Source organism: Benincasa hispida, chromosome 2 (genome assembly GCF_009727055.1).
Source record: "Benincasa hispida cultivar B227 chromosome 2, ASM972705v1, whole genome shotgun sequence".
In the NCBI taxonomy this organism is placed as follows: Eukaryota; Viridiplantae; Streptophyta; class Magnoliopsida; order Cucurbitales; family Cucurbitaceae; genus Benincasa; species Benincasa hispida.
This window is the reverse complement of record NC_052350.1, coordinates 22,009,172-22,019,603: the sequence shown is the minus strand read 5'-3', so window position 1 is coordinate 22,019,603 and position 10,432 is coordinate 22,009,172. Positions and strand designations below refer to the sequence as shown.

The 10,432-nt window shown below is 34.3% G+C and overlaps 2 protein-coding genes and 1 long non-coding RNA gene across 3 annotated transcripts; 2 read left to right on the top strand and 1 right to left on the bottom strand.

Annotated features, from left to right (window-relative positions):
• Positions 1 to 2,888: 2,888 nt before the first annotated feature.
• On the top strand, positions 2,889 to 4,323 carry LOC120071028. The gene is made up of 3 exons (XM_039023013.1): positions 2,889 to 3,565; positions 3,691 to 3,863; positions 3,962 to 4,323. The coding sequence occupies exons 1-3, from the start codon at positions 2,996 to 2,998 to the stop codon at positions 4,107 to 4,109; spliced, it is 891 nt and encodes a 296-aa protein (XP_038878941.1). The 5' UTR covers positions 2,889 to 2,995; the 3' UTR covers positions 4,110 to 4,323.
• Positions 4,080 to 6,833, bottom strand: LOC120071027 (equilibrative nucleotide transporter 8). Its single transcript, XM_039023012.1, has 2 exons — positions 6,008 to 6,833; positions 4,080 to 5,526 (listed from the first exon to the last, which is right to left on the bottom strand). The coding sequence occupies exons 1-2, from the start codon at positions 6,561 to 6,563 to the stop codon at positions 4,832 to 4,834; spliced, it is 1,251 nt and encodes a 416-aa protein (XP_038878940.1). The 5' UTR covers positions 6,564 to 6,833; the 3' UTR covers positions 4,080 to 4,831.
• LOC120071030 lies at positions 6,302 to 7,714 on the top strand. Its single transcript, XR_005480110.1, has 2 exons — positions 6,302 to 6,443; positions 6,830 to 7,714. It is a non-coding gene; the product is annotated as an uncharacterized LOC120071030 (long non-coding RNA).
• Positions 7,715 to 10,432: the final 2,718 nt, after the last annotated feature.

Sequence of the window (10,432 nt, the reverse complement as noted above, 5' to 3'; positions counted from 1 at the left end):
AGATGAAATTAATGTTTCCCGAAATCATTTACTATCATAGACTATATTGTTCTATGCTATTGTTTCCTTTGCTTTCTATTTTTTTTATATAAATACAAAATTCTAATTAAGCTTGGTATAGAATTATAATTTTCAAGAATTATTTACACTTGACATAAGTAATCAGAAAATTTTACTCCATAAGAACATCTTATAAATATAAAATTAGTCACCTACTTGAGATCTTAATGTCTTGATATCATTTTTGGATCACATTATTATTTCATGGATATGGATATTAAATATATGACATTTTAAATGTTTGTGATAATTAATTTATATATTTAGATATGCATGATAATTAATATAAAAAAGTTCAATATTTATGTTTGATAATCAGTTGGTATTTAGAAACCAAAATTAAATTCTCTTTTTGTTAAGCTTATAAACATTCATTCCATATATTATATATATATATATATTTTTATTTTGTTGATTATAGTTTAGTGGAGGTGCTTGTAAAATAAATTTGTTAGGAATATAAAAGGAAAAAAAAAAAAGAATATATTCTATGCAAAAGTGTAAATTTTCAACTCTTAAAGGACCTGTTGCAAATTTGTAATTGCATTCGAGAGTGGGAAGGAAAAGATCCGATTGTGAATCTTCTTTTAAAAAGAAAATAAATAATTAAAAAAATCATAAAATTCGAGCCGCCAATACCACAGATGAAGTACGGAACACACACATTGCCTTCATCAATAAAATAATAATAATAATACAAAATTACGAAAATACCCGTAAATTGACTTAGTCGCCATCGCCATTCTTATTTTCGGCTGCTTCACGGCTAACCGTTGAATCAAGCAGTGGGGTCCACTTAGGACAGCTAGTTTTGCTCTTGGACGTCGGCCATGTGGGTCCCTAGAAGCTAAGTCCGGCCACTCATGAAAGAGAGTGGCAGAAGTGTTAATTTGGGAAAGTAGGAGGGCTTTTCAGCAGTGGGGGAGAAAGTGAAGTATAGCTATCGTTGTCAAAATCACGTGACTGATTTTAACAAGGGTCGTTAAAAATCTGACACACAACCAATCAACAGTCTTCGTAGGTCCTGACACAGTGACACTCGTGACGTGTTACTCGTGGCGGGCCCCACCTACACCATCCCACCAATAGAAAATCTGAACTCCCATTACCGTTGAATTATATTCATTTAAATATGAATGATGATAATTTGAGTTATTTACCCGCGCATAAAAGAGAAAATATTTGTAACCGTGTTTTACAAAATTAAGTCTTCGACGTTAAAACTAAAAGATAGGGTTTAATTTATATGAAAATATCTTTAAACTTTAAAGTAAGTTTTTAGTGACACTAGAATTTTAAAATTTGTTTGACAAAATACTCTTTCACTCGATGAATAACGTGTAAAAATTAGATCCTGCTTGACATAATTTAAGATATTATGCATGTAAATTGTTGTAGTGGTTGGTCAGTAAAATTTATTAGATTAACTATCTTAATTTTTATAACCATTTGTTTTTCTTGATTCTTACCAATTTTTACCTTGCTTTTCATCTATTTTAAGAAATTTTTTGGATTTGTAGTCATATAACAAACATCCTTTTTAATTTTCAAAACCATAACAAAAAAAAAAAAAAAAGTAGTTATTCAATGAGACTCTCGTGTCGGAATTCTAATTTCATAGTTATTGTGTGTATTAATAATAATAATAATATAACACTAGTTTAGCCTTATATTTGAGATGCTCATATTGACATGTGAGATGTGAGCTGAATAATTTTTTATATTGATATATTATTTATGATGAGATATATTTCTAATCATATAAATATAATCATTTGTAACAACTTTAACCTAATCATTATAATATCAAATGTTGGCTTGGTTTGAATTATGACATATATACTAATTAGTCAGAACCACCAAAAGATTTTAGATGATAGCTTGGAATTTTTTTCTTCAATTATTTGAGCTATTATTATATTTTTAGAAGATTTAAACTCATCTATGTATGTTTGAATTGAAATTCTAAAATTAATATGTTGGAGTATTGACAAAAAACCAACCGGCACTTAGGGAAGAAAACATATCATTTGTAATTGAATTATTTGCTTGAAAAGTCTTATTATATAATATATGGGTGGGATATTAAACATCAAACCTTAAGATTATAGTACAAATTCATACCAGCTAAGCTATGTTCATGTTGATAATTAAAAAGTCAACATCATACACGCGTGTATATATAATTTTAATTTGTTTCAATGTTATAAACTCCAACCTAACCATTCCTATAGGTTTCATTTAGGACTATTTAACTCATATATTTTTGAGTGACAAAATTAAACATTTCTTCTTCAATAAAGATAAGTAAACCAACATCCTTCGTTAGGCTAATGAGTAGAATGCATTTAAAATGAAATTTTCTTTGACCAATATGTTAATTATTTTACATGTTAGGGCAAATTATTACTCATTACCTTTTTTTTTGTGTTCGAATGTCGTCTGCGTTCGTTGTCATTGTGAACCTCTCGTAAACTTGATATTCGACTCACTTCTCTCAGTCTCGTCTCACTTTTTGAGTTGATTTGTTTAAGAAAACTTCACACTAATGTGGTATCGAGATTATCACACTCTGATATCTAAGTTAATATGATAGAGTGTATAGCTTAACTAAGCATTTGACAAATATGGTAATACTCTCATTTGAAGATTACTTATTATTTCCCTTTGAAGTTGGAAAAACCAACTTTCCCTCCGCGTTAGAGAAGTAAAACCTCGTGCACCAGTACACGGTTTTCTTAGTTGTCAGTCACAAAATCAAGGGCTCAGATTTAATCTTCAATTTCCCTCCTTCACCACAATTTCTCTTATAAAAATCCTCCCGTTGCCGCCATTGTTTTAGGTCAGCCCTCAAAGAACTCACACAAAGCACCAAACGCCAAGAACAAACATCTCCTTCCATTTCTCCAAAAGCAACCTCCAAATTTCCATAACTATGATTCTCAGAAGTGCTTCCACTCCCCTTCTCAATTCATGGTTACACCATTCAAGAGATTCATCTCTAGAGCCTGAGATTGTGCACCAAATCCCCAAATCGCGTTCCATTCTCCTCTCTGGCTCACCCAGTTGCTTATCTCCGATAATCGATGATTCCCCCCGGAGGATTACTCGAACGCTTTCTGAGACGGATCTTCGGGACCTGTCCATGTCTAAGATGAAACCTTTTACCAGAACTCTGAGTGGGTTTACTGAGGTGGTTGAAGAGACAGATGCGGTTGGGTTTAGCCGCTCCAAAACGGCGTCGTTGAGCTGTGGGTCAATTTCTGAAACTGGGGATGGGGATGGGGGTGGTGGGTTTGTTAGTGTTCTGGTTGGTGGTGGAGTAGGTGGTAGTGGTGGAAGGATCCATGGTGGTGGAGGATCTGATGGTGGCGATGATGGGAGTTTGGGGTTTGGAGATTCAAATCATGGGAATGAGAGTACGGATTTGTACTATCAAAAAATGATCGAGGCAAATCCTGGGAATTCAATGCTTTTGAGCAATTATGCTCGTTTCTTGAAAGAGGTAAATACAAAGTCAAATTCAAATCCCAATTGCTATATGATTGAAGAAAAACTGTTGTTTCGTTTCAAATATTGCTGTTCCTTTTTTTTTGTGTGTGTATTTATGATGATTTGTTCGGGTAATAGGTACGCGGGGATCTTGTGAAAGCTCAAGAGTATTGTGGGAGAGCAATTTTGAGCAATCCTGGCGATGGTAATGTCTTGTCCATGTACGCCGATCTGATATGGGAAACTCAAAAGGACTCTCCAAGGGCCGAGAGTTATTTTAATCAAGCTGTTAAAGCTGCCCCTGAAGACTGGTAAAGCTTCGAGATTTCATGATGAGATTCTTACTTTTGGATTACAGTCATGGTTGTTTAATGACATGTTCATTGATTGCTTTTATGTTATGGTGCAGTTATGTTCTAGCATCTTATGCACGGTTCCTTTGGGATGCTGAAGAAGAAGAAGAAGAAGAAGTGGGAGAAGAAAGCTTTAGAGAAAAACCAGCAACGAGCTTCTTCCAAGGAGTTCACCCCCCACCTCCTCTTGCTGCTGCTTCTTAGTTCTTAAGACTCATCCTGGCTTCATATCTTTTGTATCATAGCTTCAGAGATAACATCTCTTGACCCTGTTTATATTCTCTTCTTGGCCTTAGTATTAGTATTCTTTTTTTGTGCAGTAGTGAGTTGTATCGTCCAAAGATATTGAATTTCTCCCTACGGAATGAAAGTTGTAGAAAGAAGATAAGATATATTTTAGCTTAATATTTAGAGAGTACTCTTTCTGTGTCTCTGTCTCACAGTCTCACTCTTCTTCACTGGTGCATGTTTTGGTTCTGAGTTGCATTAACAACTGAATGATATGGACTCTATACATTTTCAGAAAAGGGCGCTATTGCTGATTATTCATGGTCAGCCTGCAAGTCTGAATTTACCTGTAAGAAGAAAGAAACGATGAAACTAATACAACTAATTTCTAGTGCTACATCTGTTACTATTACCCAAGATTGAACATGGAGAGAGATGCCACTTGAGTGAAAAACTTTCTTGTCAGCTTCTTCTTCATCTCTTCAATTCGGTTTGCCTTTTTCAGCAGTTGAACATGGTAGTGGCTTGAATGTTAGGCCTGTTATCTTGTCTGCTTGCACACTATATATCTTGTTGAAAATTGGCAAAAAGTTCCCTATCAAGACTAATTTGGACAAGCATTTTTATTAGCTTGTTGTACCACTTTGGTGAACTGCTTTGAACGGGGTACTGAACAATTTATAGAGTTTGTTTCAACTTCAAAGGATCCAAAACCAGCCTAGAATTGAGCCACCTACCAACCCAATGCCCAGGAACACAACCATTACAATGGCAGATAACTCTGCCTCTGATGCAGGTAATAACTTGGGAGTACTGATCATGATGACACTAGTCAGATATCCGTTGCTCAAGCCAAGCAAAAAAGTCAGAACAATCACGGGCAGTTCGGTTTTCAGCCACCTAGGTCCATGGATGCAGGCCATGAACAGTGGATAAAAGAGAAGCCTGGTGATGCAAAACCATGTTGCTTTCTTGATGTTTTTCAAAATATATATTGCAGTTAGAGATTTTCCAACTAAGTCTGCAATATTGTATATTGTGATCAGTAGAATAGGATACCAATCTTGAAGCAGTTTTGATTCCAGGTCCTCGGCTATGAATCCTGGAAAAATTGATAGCGTAACGACATAAGTTATGAAAATTCCGAATGCAGGCCACCGGATTTTACCCACCACTATCCAGAACTTGGATTTTGAACATGGAGGTTCATCTAGAAGTTCTCTGTAATAATGCTGCATCACTGGCAGCTTGCACAACAAGTTACATGACACTATGCAGCAGAAGAGAATCGAAGCGCCAACGATGAAGTACAAATGCGCACTCTTTTGAAGACCCTTGGGCGATTGTGTAAGTAAGGCCTTTGTAATAATCCTCAAGATTGAAACTAGAACACCTGCCACCATCAATTTTATCAGTCAGGTACATTGCAATAGTTCTCTATCTAACTTCACGGAATTCAGAGCAGCAAATTAAGCTTCACTTTATGTTTTGTTTAGTTGGTCAGGACAAGCATGTTTGGTATTGACTTTTGTACTAGGATATGATTGATTATTGAATCAATTGAAGACTGAATCTCTTTTAGCTTGTTTAGTTTTCAATTTAATGCTATACACCAATACCTAGTTGCCACATCAATAAAGATCATTAAAATATTAACACACTTTATAGCCATCCCATATTAATTGTATACTTATTCATGCAGTTGAATGAAAAGAATACTTCTTTTGTTGCTCTTTCAGGCAACTGAATGCACATGCTTTCTAGGCTGCTAGATCATGTCTGGCACTTTTTATTGTTGTCAACGATTTCATGACATCCGTTTAAGGGCAAGAGGAGAAATATAGTTAACTAGAAGGTTTGGACATAGATAGTACCTGAAGAAGCAGTCCCTGCAAATACAGCCTGCATAAATTGTTTTGGCAGTCTGCCAGCCGATCCTATCAAACTTCCTGCTACTAAGCCATCGGCCAAACCGCATGCGACAACTGATGCAACTATCACTCCGTAAGCTTCGTTTGGTCTCCAGTTTGAACCAGTCATGCTTGAAGCCCAATCCATAATAGGAGACACCAGAATAGACAGGATAAACAAAGAAAATCCCAAGTTCATTCGAAATCTAAAGCTCGTCTTCTTAGACCATCCATCCCAAGCAATCATAAGAACCAGAAGGAGCACAGAAGAAGTCATGTAAGCCACGGAGAAAACCTTCTCGACGTGTTTGGTTGGATACAGGTAGCCAAAGTAATCAACTGCAGTGATTGAAGCATTCCAAGGTAGCAAATTGCCAACACCAAGCAAGAAATGGATTAGGTAGGCAATTTTGAAAGTATCCCTTGGTTCTAGCTGATCTCTCATAATAGCCTTTTCTCTTTCCATTTTCATGTTCAAGCGTTCTTCTGGGTTTGTGCTGTTGTTTGGGAATTTATGCATTGTCAAAACAACAGTAGTTTTGCATTCAGAAATGATGTGTTGATGGAGATGGGCATATCCCTTTAAGAGAGTCTGAAACTATTCAAAGCTTAGAGCACTGCCAAGATTGGTGGCTATAATTTTTAGACATGTTTGATCTTTTTCAATGTTAATCACCATTAAAAACAGCTTCCCTCAGTCACCACTACCATGGAGGGGACTGATCTGCTCTAGCCTTTGAAGCCCTTTATTGAAACAACTGACAGCTCAGTTTGTTTGGATCGCAGATGTGATTGATGGGTTGAACTTGGAACCAATATGACTCATGAAAGTAAGCTTCGTGGGGACAGGAAATGGATGGGCAATATTAAGGCTTGGTGCCCTTTATTCTACTGCTACACATGGGGGGCAGCATTCTTCAAGCTCAACTCTGAAATTCTCAAACCAAATTGGTTCATTCCCATCTCTCAACTTCAATTTCATTTCATAATTTTATGTTTTAAATTTTAAAATGGTTCATTAAGTTACTATTTTCTGTGCTTTGAAAGATCTAAATGCTACAGATTATTCACTACTGATCTAAGACAGCCAAAACTTGTTATAGTAAAAACTGATATGAATTGTAAGGTCATTTCAGCGTGGCCAAGATGTCACATTTAGCTGATAAGCCATCCGCATGGGAGAACTTGATTCTTTATTTTTCCAGTCAGGGAATTTTCATATTGGAGAAGATTAATTACCCCCATCCATTCTTTTTTTTCTTCTTCCTGTCATTTCGTACTATCTTCACTTGGCTTTTTTATTCCTCTCTCTCTTTTTTCCTTTTTACCTTGATCAATCTTTACAGAACTATAGACTGATATTCTTCAGTAGAAAATTCCTCCATATCATGGTCTGAATTCGTATCGCACACCATGAGTTGTAGATTCAATGAACGAATAACAAGTGGCTTCGATTACACACTTAGCCCAACAAACGTGAGGATAGAATTTTGAACTTCCAACTTCAAGAAGAGTAAATATCTTAATGGTGAGCTGTGTTCATGATTTGATTTTGTCTTGCTCAAATAGTCCATGTTTATATTTGTTAATACAGACCAATTGTGTTAACATATATAACAGCACCATTGTAAAACAACATTGATTCAATAGAAACCAAAGGAAATTAGAATCTGTGTACCTAGTTAGAAGAGATGTGAGATATTTAGTCATGTATGCATCCAATCTAATATGATTTTTGGAAATCAAACTGTAAGAGTTGATGCATTATTATTGTTTGGTGCACATCAAATCCAAGCAGAATATATAAAAGAATTGTAGCCAAGCCTACCCACAGTTTGAAAGTTTGAATTGTGATGCAGCCACTCCAAAACCACTCATTTTTAGAAGCTTTAATTAAAGGGAAAAAAAAAACATTTTGTTTTTCCACTCTTTTTCAATTGGGGTGTGTAGTGGGAAAGCCAATGTTTTTTTTTACAGGAAATGTGATTCCATTGGTATATATTATACTTCGAATAAAACGCGCATTAATAATATTCTTATACAATCAAGAGGTCTAGAATTTAAATGTTTTCTGACGTAGTATTTTAAAATAAATAAAATTTAAAAATTCCTCAAAGTTATGCACTATTTTTACAGTATATTGATCATCCTCCAATGGATGGCATCTTTTTTTTCCTCTTCCAATGATTGTGACTTTAACAACATTGGGTTGAAAAATGAGAGATTCCTTCTGTAAATTGTGGGAGTTTCTATTTTCTTGTCTTTATTCAGCAGCAAATGCAAAGCTTCTCCAAATCTTGAACAGGAAAAAGAAAGAAATCTAATAAAAAAAGTAACCTAATTGAGTGCTAGCCTTTGTGATGATGACTTGGATTTTAGATCTTTATAATATAATAAGGTGGTTTTATTATGAAAACGTGTCACATTGTATATCATAATCAATAATTATGTTCTTTGATACCAATGAGATCTTGACATGTTTTTCCTTTTCAACCTAAGATTGTTATGTTTTACTGTCATTAATAATGGTGATCCTAGCTTGATGTGAGAATATATGTAGTTGGGTTTAGAGTACAATTTCACATCTTATACCTATATTGGCTATGAAAATGAAGGGAATTGATTATTGATGCTTTAGAGTACTTAATATTTAAATGGATCTAGTCTAGTTTGACAACAAATTGAATTGTTAGAAATGAAGGACATTACGTTTTGTTATATTAATAGCTTGATTCGTGATCATAGTATTTACCTTTTTCTAATAAAAGTGAATGTAATGTTACACAAATATTGGAAGGAGAGAGTTTAGAAACTTCTTATTCTATATAATTTAAGTTAAGGGCGAACATGGAAAGCGATTGGCACTTCTAAATTTGACTAACAATTGACATTAAACTTGATTTTTTTACTTTAATAAATTCACATTGAACCAAGATTAGTATGATAAGTGTACCCATCAATCGTAGGCTCAACGGGCTCAAGTAGCCTAAAACAATAAGAAGGTTCTGAGAGAACCTTGATATTGAGTTGATGAGCTCAAGTGATTGTCCAAAACGAAAGGAGGCTACCAAGGTGACCACTAGCAGTTTGGAGGGGATGAGACCCTTCCATAATTTTGATTGGTTTTAACACCTACTTCAGATGAAAAAAAAACAATGTATAAATGGAGAAAACTCATCCTTCACCATGCATAATATGGAGTTTTATGCTATTTGATCTAAATACTAAATTAGGCATTAGAGGATCTTAAGTCGAGACTACATTGATGCTAGACCTTGCCTTGCCAATACACCCAACCCTCACATAAGACAGAGCCCAAAACTATCTAATTACTAACTTAGTCACATTCATATGCATATCAATGATAAGCAATGTTTTAATGTTCAAAAATAAAAATATAAAATTGTTCAAAGAGATTTTAGAGAAATTTAATTCGTTAAATGAATTTGTATTTGTAATAATTTTAGTATTGTGAGTATAATCTCTAATAAATGTTCATGTGATGCTTTCTCTTGAAAAGTAAACTCACCATTGTGGCTTTGTAGCTTGTTCTCATTGTTTATTTATTTTGAGGGTTTTGTAGCTTGTTCTCGAATATGGATTTATCTTGAGGGCTTTGCAACTTGTTGTTGATGTTAATTTATGCGGATGTCGTTTGATCTCTAGTACTTGATTTGAAGAAAACATGTTCTTGGAGTTGATTATTGGGAGAATTCTTTTTAGGCTCTCTAGAGTCTAAAATTTCTATTTATAGAGTTTTGGTCTTATAGGTTTGAGCTTAGTTGGTCAAATTAATTGAATCTTGGGCTTGCTTGGCATTTGGGTCAAATTGAGACTTATTTTTTGGGCTCAATTGAACATAAGCCCAAATATTAATATCAAGTTGGACAAACTTATTTTATTCGATCCAAAAACCATGACGAAAACACTTGACATCATTGGGATTTGCAAACTTATGTCTTCAAATTCAATTTAGGACTGATATCAACTATTAATTAGTTCCAAATTTGATCATTTGTAATTTTGTCATTAATTTGAGGAATAATGTGGCGACTTGTAATTGGTTCAAAATTTCTCAGCCAAAATATAAATGTAAATCATATATTTTTTATAATAGAAAAAAATAAAAATAAATTAGATTTATACAGGCAATTGTTAGAAAATAACACAAAAATGTTTTCTAGTTTATATAAACGATTTTTAGGAAACCTATTCTTTTTTTTCCCCTTTCTCGGTGGAGATCCTGGTTGGGTCCGAGATTGGAAAAGCACAAAAAAAAAAAATGTTGGCTAAATATCGGCTTCCTAAATTTATTCGCTTTTGTGCTTTTCTAGTCTTGGTTTCAATTTCGGTGGTGATCTTCAATTGACAACAACGATCAATTTTTGA

Bases quoted from the DNA above. Each gene is read 5' to 3' on its own strand.
- LOC120071028 (XM_039023013.1), top strand. From the start codon at position 2,996: ATGATTCTCAGAAGTGCTTCCACTCCCCTTCTCAATTCATGGTTACAC. The intron at 3,566-3,690 runs GTAAATACAAAG...TTCGGGTAATAG, and splicing joins ATGCTCGTTTCTTGAAAGAG to GTACGCGGGGATCTTGTGAA. The intron at 3,864-3,961 runs GTAAAGCTTCGA...GTTATGGTGCAG, and splicing joins AAAGCTGCCCCTGAAGACTG to TTATGTTCTAGCATCTTATG.
- LOC120071027 (XM_039023012.1), bottom strand. From the start codon at position 6,563: ATGCATAAATTCCCAAACAACAGCACAAACCCAGAAGAACGCTTGAAC. The intron at 5,527-6,007 runs GTACTATCTATG...TGATGGTGGCAG, and splicing joins TGCAGGGACTGCTTCTTCAG to GTGTTCTAGTTTCAATCTTG.